Consider the following 19,977-nt stretch of genomic DNA (forward strand, 5'->3'; position numbering starts at 1 on the left):
AAATTCTGCAACATGCCCTGGAATTTGCATTTCTTATGAATACTCCAGAAGGGCTGATAGTTCACTGAAGCTGGCTGTCCATTTTGAGACACACTACCCGAGGGAGTCCAATTTTATTTAGATATTGTAGGCAAATTTAGACTATATAAATCAAGCTGGGAAAGAATCCCCAGGAAGTAGTAGAATGCAAAGATTCTCATAATTATTTCAGGAACTAAAAGAACTTCAAAGACTAAGTCTGAGTTTAAGCACTAATTTTGAAACAAATATTGGCAAATTTGGAAGTGTCTCAGCTCTAAAACTAGAAGGACAGAAGCATTATACCCAGTTTTCTCTGTAGCTATTTTCTCCTTTAAAAAAAGAGGAAGTGGTATAGAATAAAAACAATAATTTAAAAATTAATTTCAAGCTTATGGCTTTATCAATTTCATTACAATAAACTATGGTAACTTTGCTGTACATCATTGCAAACAATTAACAAGGACAACCTTTGAGAATTCATCTCATTTTAAACAGAGCAGCTATAATGAGCACAATTATAATAATTGGGAAGAAGCTTTTGCAGCATTCCATAATACACAAAAGACAACATGGCAAAATGAAATAGATTGTTTTCTGAGGGAACCACATGAGTTTCACAAAGGAAATCTTATGTTGACGGTTCTGTGTAAGGGGATGATACAAATTCATTTGATGCCATGTCAGACACTGGGGGAACTACGAAAACCATTCCCTGATATGTATCCATGTTCATCTTTGTTAAGGACCAGTGGTTACATAATGGTCAATGATGTGCCTAAACCAGGAAAACTATCCAGCCCTTTCAACAATGGTTCCCTAAGAGAATTAAGCCTAAATACTATAAGGCATCCACTGTATGCAATGGATTGACTTTTCTATGCATTGATAACAGTGCTAGCTCTGTACCATCCTTGGGAGAAATGAGAAAACAGTCTCTCAAATTAATTGTCTGTAGGGTTTAGTTGCCTCACGAAACCCAGTCTAGAAAGGCTTAACTCCTTAAAGTGAAAATACATACACTGGGATAAACAACCGTTTAATGTTTTTGATTCCAACAAGATGGTATAGCAACAGCAAGTGGTTCTCTGAGCAATTTAAAGTCTCACATGTATAACCAGAAACTAGAGAAGTAATATTAAGCGCTTTCAGGTCAAACTTTGTGCATCAAAATACAACTTTGTGCACATTTATGCACTGAGATTAATGATGTCAGTAGAACTCAACTGCAGTTCCACAGAACACGCAATACAACTTTACAGCATGTCTTGGATGCCATCCTCAACCAGTAGCTGTTGAACTGCCCAGTGTATCACATTATGTAGTGATCCTATTCAGCTCCAGGAAAGTACAGTAGTAGGACTTCAGCAGAACTGCAAAATAAATTCTGATTGGTTTTGTGGTGGGAGCTTTGCAAAAGGTTTACACATTTATGATGGGTTTCTACGTAGAGACTGATCTTACCTGATCCTGACTTTTGTGTGAGACCCTGCTCATAGACCATATCAATATCCATTCTCCATTCATTCCTGACTAACAGAACCTGAATTTTTAATACATTGATAGAAAAGCCTACATTTCCCAGTTTCCCTTGCAGCTAGGTATGGCTAATTAGAACAAATAAATAGAAATATAAAAGACTCCACTGGAGGGAGCTTTCTTCTGTACCATTCTGCTCCTACCCACCCACCCTCTCTTTCTATTGCCTGCAAAAAATGTGATCAATGGAAATCTAAAAACTACCTTGGACCATGGAAGTGACCTTAAGTGCAGCAGCCATGCATTAGAATGATGGAGCAGAAAGATAAAAACATCCTTCCACTCCACCACATCGCTGCCATACATCTGTGGGCTGCTGATTTAAGACTCCTTTAACATGAGAGAGCAAGACACTGCCATCGTGTGTAAGCCTCTATTATTCTAGGTTTTCTCTTTCAAGTGGCAGAACCTAAATCTAATTAATATAATCTACATGGAGTTTCTTATTCAGTAAGACACAGGTGAACTAATAAAGTAATTGATATTAAATATTTGAACTGGTTGGCAACCTCTGAAATATGAATAATATATTCAGGACAAATAAAAGGAAGTACTACTTTAAGTGCTAACAAACATATGGAAACAAAATGTTTTTACTGGTTAAAAATGTATACACTTTAAAGAGGAATTCAGGTCAATAATAAGTAAGGAAAAGAAGTTAGTATGATGTATGGTATAAATGAAAATTAGTGAAAGCAGTATTATGGTAGATAGCATACCATATGATACATACTTAGCAAAGGTAACAAATGGGGCCAGGAAAGGTATGGATTGAAGTCTGACATACAGACATACTGTGTGCCTTTTTTTATTTGCATGTTGATTCTTGATACCTTTGTGTGGTCATTTATTCTATGTCTATTTACATTGAATAATCCACTTCTGGGCCCAGTGGAAGACTATGCTCTTTTAGCTTTTATGTACAGCAGCCAGACATCTTTGTAAAATCTCCAGGACAACAGAAAATTATTAGCATGCTTTTGATGCCCAGGGAACCTTTCAAGTTTGATTTTTGCTTTGTACTCTCAAAAAGTCTTCAAAATATTTTAAATAAACCTAGCAAAAAGGATTGAAAACAAGACTGTATTTAAAATAAAGCCTATTTCTTAGATTGCATTTGATCACCCAAGCAGAAATTTTGTTCCGGTGTTTCTCTATAATAGTAAGAATGTGTAGTTATCATGATTATTTGGTCAATAATATTTTGTGGTAGAAAAATATTCTTTTAAATATCATACTAGGATTTTAGAGCTCTCCAAACTTGGTCTACTCCAGTATTAGGTGGACCTTTGGGAAACTGTTAAGACCCATCTCTTTTGTGTAATCTCAGTATTATTCTTTTAATACCTTCGAATGCTTGTTCTGCCTTCATATGCAAATATCCTTAGTTGTGTTTATGTAAATTAATGACACACATTTTTCACTCTAACTCCACAAGCCAGTGTGCAGGTATCTAATTTAATTAGAGTGACTTAGCCAAGGTGGTCTCGGTCAGCTTACGAATACTCCTATTTCTTTATGTTAAGCACAAGTGGGTAAAGATTTTAGATGTTTAAAAAGATTCTATTCCTCTGAAAAATGATTTTTTTATCACAAATACATAGCTATTGAGATGGCAAGATAAAGATACATTACCCCTGTGACATCCATAACCTTAATGGCTGCAAGCTGACCCGTTTTGACATGACGACCCTGTAAAAGATAGATAGATAAATACATACATACATACATAAAAAAACTTCAGTTCTGATAAGCAATATTAGCATTTCATTCCAACTGTAAAGAACAGATACCTAGATCAGAATGCCAATGGGGAACACACACACACACACACACACACACACACACACACACACACACACACACAGAAACCTCAAATGCTTTGAAGATTAATTTCTATTTAGCGTTTATTTTGTAAAACACCTTCACCACTTTGTCTTTTGGTTTTGTTTTAACACTGGTTGTGTCAAGTTGAATACAAAAGGCAGTGTTGAACAATTTGGTCCTACGTCTTCTCCAAGGTGTTAGATGAAGGCTTGTGTGAGAGGTGGTGTATGTGTGCAAGTGAAGCATAATAGGATCTGGGCAGAGGGGACACAAGTATCTTCTCTTGTCGGAAAATACTCAGTATGTGAAGAAACTTTAGTTTCCTTGAATATGGAACTTGCCTGTATTGTAGCAGTCTCAACTGGACATGATTCTGTTATTATTCACTTGACACTGTTCATTTACCTTTATCTTAAAAGGGGGCTCAAAATAAAGCAGAGAGTAATCAATCCCAATTTGTGGTCAAAGAGATAGTGTTGAACATAAGCCAACTCCTTCCCCAAACTGGTCATCTTTGGTCTTTGGAACTATGATGAAGCATCAATCACACAGAATCTGAAGAAAACAGGGTGTGGTGAGAGGGCAAACCCGGAAGAGTAGCTTTCCCTTTTCCTAATGCTTGAGAAACTTGAAGTCTACAACTGACTCTCAGACAATAGCAAAGATGGTCAATAGTCATTACTTCAAAGTGCATTTTATATAGGGCTTCTAAGGAACATTTTACCTACTACTGCCTGATAGCATAGCAATATTGCTTCCAAGATCAGCTGGACACAAATCCCAGTTGCACGACCTTAGGCAAGTCCCTTACTTTCAAGGCCTCATTTGAAAGATGGAAATAATAATAGCACCAAACTCATAGTATTGCAGTGAATGAGATAATCTATAGAAAGAGCATGATAGTGCCTGGCACACATTAATGATCAGCAGGTGCTGGCTATAATTACTTATGGCCCTGTTTTGTGATTAATTTTAAATGTTGCCTTCCCTTGTAGGCTATGTTTCATAAAGACAAGGACTGTGTCTCATCATTACGTTTCCTGTTCCAGGAACAGTGGGTACCTCTCCCAAAGATGGTGCGGTGTGCTTGTGAATGAACAAGAGCAGGCAACAGGGGCACGTTCATGTGCAGCTAGGAAGTGACAGGTTTGGTGCCATCTGCCCCTTTCCTTCTTATCTATCTTGGCTTCTTACATCTATTTACTCTGATGCTGACAGTGCTTAGCCTTTCAACCCCCATTCTGCTCCCTGTCTTCCTCCTCATGCAGGAAAGAACACAAAGGAGGCCTTAAATCAGTAATTCAGCATGGCTACAGGTGCAGCCCCTCATACTTATTTCAACTTCCAAGAAATTGAGGGACGGGCCCAGAGTGCTACAGCACAAAGTACCCTGGACCAGAACTCAAGAGACCCGGTTGTTGTCCAGGTTCTGCCCATGACCGCAGGTTCATCTGGGACATGTTATGTAACCCACTTGGGCCCTAGTTTCCCCATCCGCAAAATGTTGGGAGAGAGGGCTCAGCAGGTGGGGCGAGTGGGGTAGGTATCACCACCCCTTCCATCCCAAGGAGCACTTGGAAATTTAGTTTTCACACTGACTGAGTGGGGATGGTAATGCTGCTGCTGTTCAGGATCCAGAGGCCAAGAATACTAACTTCCTGCAGAGCTGCTATTCATCCACACAAGGGACAGTAGCAGTGCCCTCTGCTGAGAAACATTGAATGGCCTGCAGGCTTGTCAGCTCCCAGGGAGAGTCTGTGATGCTGCAATGATGACCTTAGCAGAGGACTCAACAGCTTCGCTTTGGGACTGTAAAGTCTTTAAATAAGTGCCATAAATCATACCTTAAACAATGGCTATTTCTCCACTAATGTACTGAAGGAGGGTAGAAGAACTGTAGACAACTACAGAGGGTCTGGTTGATGTCATGCAGTTGATTCACCTTCAAATTCTTTTAAAGTTCCATGCAGGTACATGCGGCTTGCAGGGCCCCCTGAGAACCGACCCCCTATCTGCCACAGCACCTTGGTAGACTCCCAACTACTCTTTGTCTGTGGTCTTTGAGGCTAAACTGTGTTCTCTAAATGCACCTATTGGTTCTTGCCTCTCTGATGGTGTGTTTTCTTGGCCTGAGATGCCTTTCATCTCCCGACTTCTCAGTAAAGTTACTCTTCCTAAATTCAACTCAAGGACCACCTCCTCTGACACCTCATTTTCAACTGTTCCTGCATTTCTGCTGCCAATCACTGAGCCCAAAGGACCGGTGGCCCCACCTTTCCCTCTGATTCTCCTTCCCTCTCTCTGCTCCTTCCCCTCTGGCTTCATTTACAGCAGAATCTTTTCTCCCCCAAAAGTATTAAAAGGAATCCTCCCGGTTCAAGCCACCAGGGGCTTGACCAGCAAAGCCCCATACGCTTTGTCACCCCAACTTCTTCTACTCCCCCACGGGAGTCCTTGAGGCACCTCTGCCAAAACACAGTTTGAGAAAAATTGTTCTTGGTTTTTAATTCTGTAAGAAACAGGGAATCATCCCTGAATGAAACATTTGTTACAAGGACATGTCAACATCTAGTTCTTTCTATCAGCAGCCTGAGGGCTGAGCAGATTAGCCCATGGAATTTACTATTCAAGGCCAGGAAGCAGACAGGATACAAGCAACCCCCTTGACATTTCAAACAGGGCAATGGGCAGCTCTTGGTTTGCAATCAATAAACTGAGTATCTGGCTACTTTTTCAAACTTAGGGTACATGGTTGTTTTGTTTTTGTTTCAGTAACTGCTATAATGGCATTGAAGGCAACATTGGAAAAGAAAATAACCTACTTCTCTCCATTTCGAATTTCACTTCCAAGTCTGACAGATGACTGGGAGATACGCTTGGGGACAGCAGTTGGGGCTTGCACCAGACCCTGGAGCCGGAATAATTAGCAGCCTCAGTTCCTTCCCAGGGAAAGGCACCCCGTGGGCTGGGACAGGAAGGTTGCTGAGCTGTCGCCCATCCCCTTTGATGGGCGAGGGCCACCAAGGAGGCTGCCCAGCATGAGTTGCCTTTTACATCACTGGAGAATGTCAGACCAAATTAGGATCCAGATTAAGGCACACTTCGAGGGAATGGCCAGGAATCAGCTGCCCTGAAGATCACTAGAAATCCGAGGTACAGTCATTGTTAAGACAGGGTTTAAAAAGGCAGCTTCATAAAATCACAAATAAATGGAGCAGGAAAAGCCCCTGAGGTTCCAGCTTCTGAATTAGAAATTCTTTTCACTAAAATTTAGAAATGTTTTTTAAACAAACATTCTTTTCATATTTTACTTGTGTTAAACATTGAACCATTTATCTCTTTTGTGTATGAATTTTTTAGTCTTTTTTTTTATTTGAGAGCAAGGCAACATGGGAGGATGTTATTATTACAAGAGAATTTAGAAGTGAAAATTTAATAGTACTCCTAATTTTAATTTACTTCTACCTATGAGAGAAATGAAAAATATAAACATAGACTTCATCTAAATTTGGATCTAAAATACATGCTCAACCAAGGCCTAAATATCAAATTTTGGAAAATAAAGTCTGTGATGGGAGACAGATTTAAAGGGAGACAAAGATTTAAAATTTTTTCTCCACAGAAATTAGAAAACGTTCTGTCAGACTGTAGTTGCTGAAATGTTTAACAAAAGCATGAGGTGAATTTTTTCTCCTGAAATAACCAACAATAACAAAAATAACGGACTAAATCTAGAAAAACAAAATTGGTATTCCAGTGGAACCCAGAGACGAAGCCGCATGCCAATCATGTCCTCAGGCATAAAAAGCTCATCCTGACAACAGGGCATCGAATCAGCAGAGGGTGTGGGTGGGCTCCCTCAGAGCTGGCGGGTGTGGTCCGGCCCCATCCTCAGATTCGCTTGCAATCCTCTTCTGCTCCCTTTCTTCCTTCCTACCTCACATTTGAGGTAAAAAAAAAAAAAAATTACCTCACAAAATTCCAGTTCTTCACAAAATTACTCAATATCTTGGTGAAATCTAAATTGCCCAAGGATTATAGTACTCTACCCCATTACCTCCTCCCTAAATGAATGCAAGAAAGAAACAATGGTTTTGTCTGAGAGGCCATATAAGCCTTGGATCTGTTATTACTGTTATTTTCTAAGAAACAGCAAGAAAGCTTTAGAGCTGCTGGCCTCGGGCTAGCCTGGAAGAAAGCATACTTTGATTTCTAGGTCACCAAAATACTTATGTTTCCAGCAGAGCACACGAGCAAACTGGGGTTGTGCAAATCGCAGTCTACTTACTATTTCTTTCCCTGCTGTCCAAGGACTCACACATAGGTAGTGTTTTTAGCTCTTCGTGGTTAGCTTAGATTGGATCTCACCTTTATTAATGAAGACTTCTGCAATTTCCTACAAGTGGGTGCTACCTTTGCATTTCCACAGTGACCCCGCTGATCACATCCAATGCTGTGGTTTTCAAAATGTGCATAAGAGCCATGAAAATAAATCAAATAGAACAGAAAAAGAATTCAGAGTGCAGAACATGTAGTAATGGCAGCTACTGTGTGACGGGCCAAATGTTACAGTTCTATCATCCATCATCTATCTATCATTATCAATCATCTCTCTATCCATCATTATTGATCACCTATCTACTATTGATGCTGTTGTACACCACTGAGATTCTCCCTTCAAGACTGACGCATCTGACAGACCCCCACCAAGTCTGTCTCTGATAACTGCCCTCAGGCCAAAGTGGACCACCCAAGGTCATGCTCCCCCCTGGAGACAAGCAAATCCAATGACTGGCTGACATAGGAGTATAAAGGCCCAGCCCTCCTGTCTTAAAATGGGACAATTCTGGAGGGTCATCTCAGCTCCTGACCTCCATGAGGGAGGACTGAGGTCTTTGCAGAGACTGCATTGCAGTTAAAACTCCTTCCACTGCATAATTCTATTTTCTGCATAAGTGTAGATTCTAGGAATATTCCCCAGTAAAATTCCGGCGTGTAAATCTTTATCTCAGGGTCTGTTTTCAGGGGAACCCTAACTAAGAAAGCTGATGACAGGGCTGGCCCTAGGAAACAGGCTCTAAGGGCTGCTGTCAATGAGCCCCCATCACCAGTGGCTGCCCCACCTCTCTGGCAGCCCCTGGCAGGCTGGAGCAGTGTCACTGTCACGCTGCTCACCAGCAGGGAACTGGAGCAGGATACAGGTGCGGGGAGTACACTGGTGAGTCCAATACTTCAGACTTTTGAGAAGTCCAGAAGAAATAGTAACTTAAAAAAATGGAATCAGATGGTTTTTGCTAAGAGCCACTGATGAACTAGAGAAAGACAATGAAAAGCCAAGAGTGATTAGTCATCAGCTGAAGGCAATGTGTGAAAACCATAAGGGAGGTGAGGTTAAACCCTGAGGTCTGCGCCCTGTTTTCAAACACGAGGGGAACATCACTTCTGCAGACTCAGAGGACTCAGGAGGACTGAGGGATTTCAAACTTTCAAGCACATCAACTTGAATTGCTCCACTCCAAGTTTCAGAGTCTCATTACTTCCCAACTAGGACTGATCTGGAGATTCAACCTTTTCTTTTACCCTTAAAATTAATTCCTGGGTCTGGTTATATAAATTTTTTTCTACCTTCAGGCTGCAGAAGATAAGATTCTTTTTAAATGCTACACAATATTTTGGTAAATGGACAATAGCAGGAGTCAAGCTAGAGACAGGCATGGTGAGCGGGAGCTCAGACTTCTCAAGGATGAGGATATGGGCCATGCCAACCAGTTTGCCATAGCTTAGGAAAGAAGCTAACCAAAGGGAGGAGAAGTAAAATGGGTAGTAAAGGAGGAGGATGGTAAGCATCAGCTGCAATCATGAGACAATATATAATGGTAGGAGCTTTTCTTATAACTTTGCTGAAGAAAAGAGACCAGCCAGAATACTGGACAAAACATTTCCAGAACTTAATATGCCAAAGTAGTTCCAAGCATCATAAGGGATTGACTGCAGCAGAAGTTGCTGTGTGCCATCCAGATCCCTCCCTAAGCACTGAGGTATGTTGAACTTCTCTCTAGGAATTGCCCTTAGCCAAAGACAGCAGCTGGACCTAAGGTCCTGCTCCTGCCTAAAGTAATGCCCCTTACCTGGAGGCAGCAAGCATTCAGTGACTTGAGATTGTGGGACTATAAAAGTTTACATTGCTTACATCAAAGTGGAACAACTCTGAAGACGCATCCCAGCTCCAAAGCTCCTTTTGGGGATTGTCTGGGCCTTGTAACTGCATTCAATTTTCTTTGCCCAAATCTGTCTTCATAAGCCCACATAGGGGTTGGTCCTGAAAGCACCCCCAAAACACTTTCTATAAGCAAATCTCCATCTTCAGAATCTGTTTCTTGGGGAACACAATCGAAGACTCACACACACACTCTCTCTCCCTCTATGTGTTCTTTGTATTCATATAAGATATTTCTGGATCTGGGATGACAGTTTTACAAAATTTCTTTCCTAAAGGAAAAAGAGAATACACTAAGTCAAAAGTTGGAAAGTATATTCCAGATAAACGGAACGGCACGTTCAAAGGTCCATGGTATGGTTATTAGAACATTTCAGCAGCAGCAAGCAGCCCTGTATAGCTGGAGTAGAGTAAGTCTAGTGACTCCATGCAGGGCCTCTCAAGAGACCACTTGGAGGATTTCTGTTTTTAACCCAAAACCAATGGGCAGCCACTGAAAGGTCTGAAGCAAGGGTATGAAGTTGTCAAGTTTTCATTTTGAAAAGATCATTCTGGGGGTAGAGCAGAGAATAGAGGAAACCAGAAAAGATAACAGAAGAATTTATAATGGCACTTAGTAATTCAGTTGAGAGATGACAGCAACTTAGACTAGGCTAGAAGTAGTGCAGTAGGTGAGAAGTGGACAGTGTCAAGAGATATTCAGAAGGTCAAATCAACAATACTTGCAAAAGGTGGGTTTGTATGTTTACTGTGTGTCTCCCACAGAGCTTGGCCCAGCAGGGACTCAATAAATATTTGCTAAATAATGGGTTGAATGAAGTAGAGATTGGACAGCTGTGTTCAGGTTCTTGGTCAATTCCATCGATATGTCCACATCAGTTCCTCCCATTCCCCACAGACCCACTCATTTCCACCAGACAAAAAGTATCCTGGAGCAGATGGGGTGGAGTTGCGAGTAGGAGTTACAATCATTTCACCCATAAGTAAGACATTAGAAGATGAACTTAGTGGATGAAGTTCCTTTAAACTCAACGGAGAGGCCAATTTACCTCCCTTTTCCACAGATCATGGAGAAACTAGAAATTGGGTTTAGCTTTCCCTCTAAGCTATAATGACGCAAGTGAAGGTAAACTTTAATTTTCTACTCACAGTTAACATAAAAGCATAGTTAAGATGTCTATCTGGACATCTTTAGGAATGCTACCTTCTTTGAGACAACCATGTCTTCAGGCAAAGAGGTAGACAACTTTATGAAAAAATTCCAAAAACGCTTATGATTAGGGAACATGAATGTTCACAGAATATACTTGGCACAGTGTCTACTCTTAGGGTTTCCCCTGGTTAAAGGGGGCCTCTGTTTTTCCTTGGCCCACATGTGCCATTCATCAGTAGCTTAAAAAATCCTGCTGTCCATATTTGCAGAGCTGTGATCCAGCCATCACTGCTCCCAGCCTTGTGGCATAGATGAAGCAAGGGACCAATACAGGACAATCCTTAAGCAACAGCTCTCCATCCCAACGCCACTCCCTGTGAATTCCTCTGCTTGGCACCTCTGAGAGACAGAAAATGGATTATGCTCAAGACTGTTCAGAGCTGGGCCAACTGAGAACTGAGACTTGCACACAGACACGGGGCAGAGAAGAAAAGACTGCATCCCATTTTTCTTTGTTGGAAACTAGATTCCTCCATCTTCATGGCTGCCAGCTTGGCTCAGTTTATAAATCAAAATGGATGATTAAAGGGAAAAAATCAAACAGTCACAATTTTTAGCAGATAATAGTTAATGTATGCAGGTTCCGTGGCAGGGAGCCTAATGTCTGTACCCGGGAAAGGCACGCACAGCTGAAGTGACAGCAGTGACAAAGCAGACAGGCTGCAGGGCGATGAGAGCTCAGAAAAGTAGCAGCACCAGTCTCTTGGCCATGGCCTCAAGCCAAGAACACATTTCCCTGTAACCTCCTCTCCCAGCCCCAAAAACAAGAGCCCCAAATCAAACTTACTTCTTACAGGCTCTCATCTAATTTATGCTGCATAATTACCACAATCACTGATGGCTTTTATACATTAATTTCTGGGCAGAGTAGGACCTCAGGACAGCTCCCTATGGATGAGACGAGAATAAGCACATGCAGCTACCTTCTGGGCCTCCCCAACATTTCACCTCTCCCCACCCAGCCAACAGCCTTCCTTAGCCCCTGAGTTGGGGTGGACCCTCTGGAATAGATGGCATTTAAAAGCCCTGGTTCATGGACTTCAGTCCAGAATGAAGTTTACAATTTCAGTAAAAGGAGAAAAATAAGGGCCCTGTGGCAAGTTTTTTTTTTTTTCCAGAAAGCCAGAGATTTCAACTTAAGCAGGCTTACTTTAAGATTTTTTTTTGTGTAAAAATGTTATAATTTTTAAAAGGTAAAAGTAAACAACCCTACGTTGGTTCCCAGTGACTGTTTTGGTTTTTATTAGGAGTGGCTGGGTGAAATTTTAGTACTCTGTGAAATCTGAGAGCCAGGCCCAGGGTTTTAAAATATGTGGGTATAGTAGGATAGAGGTCAGTAATCCCCTTGATACAAAGATGGACTGTTCCTGATGCAGTCTACAGAAGTTAAGGGTAACAGCAGATAGCTCTTAACAGCTTACAACAGCCAATGTGAACTGTATTAGAACTAACTTTTCTCTCCTCTGAGTTCCCTTAGTCCCTAACGCCTCTGGACCTTCAGTCCACCCCAGGCTTCTGAATGCTCGAAACAAAGGCTCCTAAAGGGTAGGGACTCTGCCTAAAGTTTGTTTAATTCTCTGACGTTGCCTAGGACAGCATCTTGCAAAGAGCAGGTGCTAAATCCCACTGGGAAACATGAAGCTACTAGGCCTAGGAGACCTTGCAAGCTGCCTCAAATCAGTGAACAGAGACCTCAGTGTTAACCTGGGAGAAGCCTAATAGAATTTGAGGAAATGCCTAGTTAAGGGTAGCAGAAAGTTTTTTTCTTAAGAAATAAGGGGTGGTAAGAATGGCTTCAGGTATCATAACTGGAAGAAAAGCCACATAGACTGGTGTGAATGTTTTCCTCAGGAAGGTTTTGTTTTTGTTTTCTTTTTCTCCAAGTTAGTAACTAACAATGACAGGCTGGGCCACTGGAGTGTGCTCTGGAGGTGGGAGCAGGTAGTAGCATTTTGCATTTCATGTCAGTTTACCTAACGAAAGGGTCAGGGGGAGGAAGGTATGACTAGGGAGAAGCAAGGTCCAGTCCCGCCCTGCCTCCTCTCTGCCTCCCCTTTTCCTGAGAGAATACGAACCTGAGACTGAGCAAATCCATCTGTTCTTGGAGAAGAGCAGCTCATTTTGTTGGATTTTGAATCAATAGCTTCCTCTCTACGGACTACTTCATGAGGCAACTCTGTCTTCCTCTCGGGACCTCCGCAGACCCTAGCTCACTCCATCTCATCTCTCAGCGGTCAGAGTAAGAAGATACATTATGTCCTCTCCCCAGACCTGCATAGGTCTGTCAATCACAGTCCCTCCCTGGACTCGGTGACGGGAGATTTACAGCCACGTGGCTGGGAGTGGGCGGGGCTGGCTTTGCACGACGAAGCACCGTAGGCAACAAGGCAGGTATAAATAATATTAATGATAAAAACTCAATGCTGCATTTCATTTTGCCTAATTTATGGCTTCAGTAGGAAGCCAGTCCACCCACAGTGCCGTCTCGGTCACTTAATAACAGAACGTCTGTGGCAGCAGCAAGGGCAGGTCTCAAAGCTTGGGCTGTGCGGGATGAGAAAGGACACTCCAGCTGTCAGAGAAAACAAGGCCAAAGGACCACAGTGTTCTGTTCCCAGCCATCATTCTCAGGGCGGCAGGAGCGCAAATAAGGACCCATTTGACTCTTTATCAGGGCTGCTGATGAATACGCCCTCTCCCACAGTGTCCTCAAACCTCCAGAAGTTTTAATTAAAACAAAAGAAGTGTCAGCGGGAGAAGCGCTGGAATATAATTAGGGCCCACCAAACTAAAGGAGTATGGGGAACAAAGACTAATAATGAAAGGGAGGCTTTCACGATCTTACTGAATCCCTGCTCTGTTGCTGACACAAAAATCAATTTCAATAGGCTTTAGTTGTATCTGAGCAGGAGTGCAGGTGACAGATGAAATTTAGTAAGCAATTTACGGGAATCATAATGATTCCCACGGAAAAAAGACTACAGTGAGCGCTCCCGATCCACCTCCTCTGTGAACTTGGTAGACAGTGTTCTGTCGGTGCAATGGATTCAGATATGGGTGTGGAGATGGATACAGATTTGGTAGGGGGGATTTTAAACAGTTATATGTGTTTTATCCTTCAAAACATATAGTTAAACTCTCTACTTCACACTCCTTAAAGGGCAACTTTGGTGAGGTCCTCCAGAGACATTTGAGAATGTCTGTGGACATTTTCTGATTGTCACATGACTACTGCTACTGATAAGCTAGTGGGGAGAGAGGCCAGAGATGCTATAAACCTGTAATGCACAAGCTATTCCCCTCCCTCAACAAAGAATTTTTGGGCCCCAAATATCAATGGGGCCAAGACTGACAAACCCTGCTTTAAAAGAATTTGACGTTTAATAGGTGCTCAATGAATGCCGAATTCCATTAAATGCCATAATCCCCACAGGCATTACATTTACAAAGATCAAAAGATAAGGCCTTGCCCTCAGAGGGATCTCCCATTGCAGGGCAGGGGGTCTGGAGATGGCATTGTTCTTTCTTCGTTTAACAGTATTTACAAATAAGGGGTGTATTTCTCAAATTCCAACACCCATGGTCCTTTAGAACACAGGTAATAAATACCCAATGGCCCATAATAAGATCACTTTCCATCTGGCTTTTGCATGTATAAGAGGCTGATTTCAAAACTTTTACTGTCTCCCAATTAAGCAGCGTTTTCTAAATTTAAAAGGACTGATAAAAGAGTATTGGAGCTAAATTAGAATTTCATTTATGATATTTGGACACAGGGGTATAATTCCACTAATTACATTAAATTTGGAAAGATATCCTATTTTCATTTCTCAGTGATTCTGAGGTCTTCTCAACAACTCTCTATAATGTGTGTGTGTGTTCTTTCCCTTCTCTCAAATGTTTATAATTTAACTATTGGAAGCTGGGCTCAGAAGCATATTATTTTGTTTGATTAAAACATAAATCATGATGAAGCATTAAGCTTAAAATATAAGGGTCAGTTATAAGAGAATAAAGGTGTTTGCCTTAATTCAACGTAAGTTCTTCAAAGGAAGGGATATAGGAATCTTCCCATTACTCCAAATGATCTGTTTTCAAGAAATGAGGAAAGCAGAATTCAATTTTTTAAAAAGAATAAGATGAGCAACATTATACTGTATCAGTGACCACCATTCATCATCTCTTAGGTACTTGAGGATTAAACTCCAGTTTCTTCATGGTAGCCAAGAAGTGCATGCAAATACAGAGCCTTCACACTGCGTGAGGGGAATAGTGAGGCATAGCAATGGTTCTGCCTGCAATAGCACGGCACCCAGATCTCTGCAAGGGCTGGAAAGCTCTCCGCCATCTGTGTCAGCACAGACTGCATTAGCAACTGAGCTTTCTAAGTGAACTCCTGCAAATCCTTCTGTGGGGAGGAGGGCAAGAGGTCAAAAAGGCCACCTGAAAACCAAAAGCCAGTCTATAAAGGCAGGACAGCTCTTACATACTCATCATCTTTCAAAGTGGTGGCCAGCACAGACGAAAGCAGTTTGTCAGCAAGCGCACCCATCCTTGGGAAACTAACTTGCGCCTCGCAGAAACCTATACCCTCCCTTCCACAATTATGCTGAGAACACTTTTGTCTGAAATCTTGGAGGAGGGGAGGTGGGTGAAATATGATAACTTAAAAGAGCTCTCCTTCCTTCTTAGGGTCTTAATATGACATGCCTGCAGCTCTGGGCAGGCCAGAATGGCCAGAGAGCTGGCTAGTTAGTAAATGCATTGATTTGCAGCTAAATTTAGCAGCCATCCAACTGTGACTTGTCAGGTAGCTTCCTCTCAGGGCAGGCGAGGTTTCCCTGACTCCAGTGAAATGCCTCTCTGCCACCACATTTTCATGTCTCAGGCTCAGACTGCCAGGTGAGAGACTGTGAGAAGGGCAAGGTGAGCACCCTGCTGGCGTTTCTGCCCATCTCTCCTCCAGAAAGAATCTCCCCTGGTCTAAGAGAGAATCCCAATCTCGGCTGGCAGTTTGCAGGCTCCGCAGGGAAGTTTGGAAGTTACGTGGAAAGGCTCTGCAGGTGTGAGGTGCCCCTGTATGATTTACTGGGTCTAGAATTACTTTTGGCCTATAGTTTCCTTATCTGTAAAACAGGTGTAAAATAATGATTACATGTATATATATAAGAACATGTACTATCCTGCCTGGGCAAACGGTGAAACTGCAGAGTTTTCAGTGTCACTTGAGGTTCTATCCCCTGACCGCCTGCTCTCCAGGCCCCCTTATTCACCACACTGCAGGCACAGCGCCTTCCTCCACGGCCTTTCTGTCTCTCTTCCCTGTGCTCAGCTTGTGTGCTCACTTCCTTCACTGCGTGACTCCAAAGCCACCTTCAGGAGTCCTCCCCTGGCCACCCCATCTAAAACTTCGGCTCCTCCCTACTCCTATTACCCTCCTTCCGTGCTTTGCTATCACCCAACAAATTACATATTTTATCTATTTATCATGTTTATCGGGCATCCCTCGCTCTGGAATGGAGGTGCCTCGAGGGCAGGCCCCTCTCTGCGCTGCTCACAACCCTATTTCAGGAGCGGAGCAGAGCAGTGCCGGCACCAAGTGGGCACACAGTCAACAGGAGCTGGGTGAAGGAGTCTATGGAAACACTTACTCAGATCCCTCTATTCTCTTTTTTTAAAAGCACAGTACCTCTTATTCGAAGGCATAACAACTCTGTCAGAAGGCATAACAACACTGTCATCAGATGAGGAAGCAGGCTCAGAGAAGCAAGTTTTCTGCGGTCATATTTTCCTTTCAGATTAGCCTTTGCATGTAAGTAAGCCAAGCAAGAATGTATGGTCTCCCTTTTTAAATTCTATTTAAAATTCTCCCTAAGGCTTGGAGGGTAAAGAACAGAGCTATAAATTTTAATCAGGCAGTGTATATTTTATCTATGAAGATTTACTTGCATGACTTTCTATAATGTTAGATATTAGCAACATGGATTGACAAGTTATATAACATTAAGTATTGAAAAGCTGCTTTTCAATGCTTTTTTTCAATGAAGGAGTAATATATATATATATATATATATATTCTATTCAGAATTTGGTCTATTTTCAATTTTTCAATATGACTCTAGGCAAATCTCTTTAACTGTTCATGTATTTTATAAAGAACAGAAATAGAAATCCCATTATTTCCCTTACAGGACAAAAATGCAAATAAGAGAAACCAGATAGAGTGAGTTCTTATGACTCACTATATTGAGTCAAAATTTAATTTCTGTTGCTCATGATAATTTCCAATGGAGTTGTCTAACCTTGACAATTTCTGTTCAGGGGCTTATAATATATTTATAAATACAATCAGTATGATATTCTACTAGGAAGCAAAATGACAATCAATAAAAAACTTGTTGAAAGGCATCATTTCTATAAATTGAAATGGATTTCGGTATACAATGGAATATGGTCAAGTTTTTACAAAGAAAGGTCTTATGAAGAAAATCTATGATTTCACATAAAATGGGCACAACTTTAAAAGTTAAAAAAACCCTTCTTACCCTGATCACAAGCCACGTAGATACACAACTCCAAGAAACACCAGTCCTATTTTTTTCTATATGAATTCATATAGAAAACCAGCTGTGTAGGGATTGGGGTTCTACTAAACAATGGCACTGCCGTTGATTAAATTCATAGACTACTTACTGAGTACCTATTACATATAAAGTATTCTGTCCATGTCTGAAGGGTCTGAATCATAATAATCATAATAATTATTAAAATTTTTGTACTTGTTTAATTTTAATAGATCTTACTCCTTTAAGAAGGTTTATAAAATTTTAAGTTTTCCCCTTTTATTTGTTCCATTTTCAAAGACTTCCTCAAAATTAACCATGACCAACATCAAGTCATGGCATCTTACTTTGGGGAAGACACCATTGAAAAGAAACTCTCTAATATGTGTTGTCCTTATAAGATACAACAGTTACCTTAAGGAAAAATAGCAAGAAAGAAATCTCCATTATCTCACTGAGAAAGAACCATTTTTAAGAGATCCAAAATAGTCTTCCCTAATTTATTTTGCAAGACCTCCAAGAACAACCCTATTGCAGAAAATAATTGAAGATGATTGAGATTTTAGAGATCTTGCCTTTTTAAATTTTTTTTGTATATTTTTATTTTGGTATCATTAATGTATAATTACTTGAACAACATTATGGTTACTAGACTCCCCTATTATCAAGTCTCCCCCACATACCCCATTACAGTCACTGTCCATCAGCGTAGTAAAATGCTATAGAATCACTTGTCTTCTCTGTATATACTGCCTTTCCCGTGTCGCCCTCTCCCCTACCACTACATTATGTCTGCTAGTCATAATGCCCCTTTTTCCCCCTTATCCCTCCTTCCCACCCATCCTCCCCAGTCCCTTTCCCTTTGATAACTGTTAGTCCATTCTTGGGTTCTGTGAGTCTGCTGCTGTTTTGTTCCTTCAGTTTTTCTCTTTGTTCTTATACTCCACAGATGAGTGAAATCATTTGGCTTGTCTTTCTCCGCCTGGCTTATTTCACTGAGCATAATACCCACTAGCTCCATCCATGTTGTTGCAAACGGTAGGATTTGTTTTCTTCCTATGGCTGAATAATATTCCATTGTGTATATGTACCACATCTTCTTTATCCATTCAAGAGATGCTGTCTTTTTAAGGCCATGATACAACTTTAACTTTGTGTTTATTGCTGTCCTAGTCTCAGCAAAGATACTCTTCTACTCAAATAATCAACATGTTGATCATTCTCAAATATACCCACTTACCCTGGGGGGAAAAATGTTTTCTCAGAGTTTAACAAATGATGGCAAAAAAGGGGACTCCCTGCATTCCGATTTATATTTGCCAGTACAAAATCACTTCCAAGTCTGGTCACATAATATTTCTGCCACAGCTTTAGGTGAATATATTATTAAGAAAAATATCACATTTTCAACTTGAAATTTAGTCTACTGGCCTCTGTATTACAAAAGTCACATGGAAATGAATATTATGATTGTATTTTATTAATCAACACACCCATATTTGATATACTTCACTTACTAGAAAAATTAACTCAATGGCAATTGGGTAACAAAAATGTACTGGTTCTTTCTAAATATATCATAGGAGCTTGTCTAGATTTCAGCAAGAGACCTGAAAGTACTGTAAGATTATGAAAAAGGAGCAAGAAGGCTACTTAGAAAGATTTCTATAAGCCTCCTATTTTGCATTTAAATACATCAGTTATTGTTATGAACTTTTTTCCTGGATTGCCAATATTCTCAGATACTCTTAGGAAAAATGGTATTGAAGGAAATGATTGGGAAGAGGAAGCTGGAATAAATGGATGCAGTAATTCAGATCTGTTGAAGTTCTCCCTTCATTGTACATAAAGTAACCAGCTGTGTAGGGATCTGGGTCCTATAAAAAAAACCTTACACTTTTACTCTTCAACACTGTAAAGATATAATTAATACAAACTCCACAACCTATAGAGAAGTGAGGGAGTTTAGAGGACTCTGGGAGAGTGATCTGGATGACCTGGTCAACAAAAGCTCTTGGGGAAAGGTGTCCACACAGTCATGATGTCACAGCCTAAGGACCAGGCTGAGAATAAAAACATATAACAGATGTTAAATACATGAATGTCATTAAAACAGTCAATCACCTTTTTGTATTAAAAATAAGAGAAAAAATAGATTTCAACCATGGTATAAATTTTTAATTTTCTTATACATTCATGAAGGTGACTAAAGGGTCACCTGGGAAGGCTGAGACATTTCTTTACGATACTTTTACAAAAATTAAATTAGATTCGCACAGGAGGAGAAGACTAGATTAGACTTTTAACATCTGTGTAGTGATTTTTATCATTTATACACTTATTTCCTATAGGTCATCGCATTTGCTTCTGATAACTTTCCCTTTGAATGCCTACTCTTAATACAAATATGAATAAAATGTATTTCTTGCCCTCATGAAACTTACAGTCATGGCTTTCCTTCATTATACATTTTTAATATTGTGACTATTTTAATATAAGTAAGTGAACATCAAGTCTGGCTGGAAATTATAAGAAAAAGATAACTGGAGGTGGGGAGAAGAGGAGCAGAATTTGTGTATATGTTAAGGCAGCCTTGAAAA

The 19,977-nt window shown here is 40.7% G+C and overlaps 1 protein-coding gene across 4 annotated transcripts in view; it reads right to left on the reverse strand.

Annotated features, from left to right (window-relative positions):
• Positions 1-19,977, reverse strand: part of TNIK (TRAF2 and NCK interacting kinase) — a 370,493-nt gene that overhangs the window by 149,422 nt on the left and 201,094 nt on the right. For all 4 annotated transcript variants that reach the window (XM_036930924.2, XM_036930923.2, XM_036930922.2 and 1 more), the window contains exon 3: positions 3,193-3,249. In XM_036930924.2, the coding sequence (XP_036786819.1) occupies positions 3,193-3,249 (57 nt within the window). The remainder of the gene's footprint in view (positions 1-3,192; positions 3,250-19,977) is intronic.

Source organism: Manis pentadactyla, chromosome 1, assembly GCF_030020395.1.
Source record: "Manis pentadactyla isolate mManPen7 chromosome 1, mManPen7.hap1, whole genome shotgun sequence".
Taxonomy (NCBI): domain Eukaryota; kingdom Metazoa; phylum Chordata; class Mammalia; order Pholidota; family Manidae; genus Manis; species Manis pentadactyla.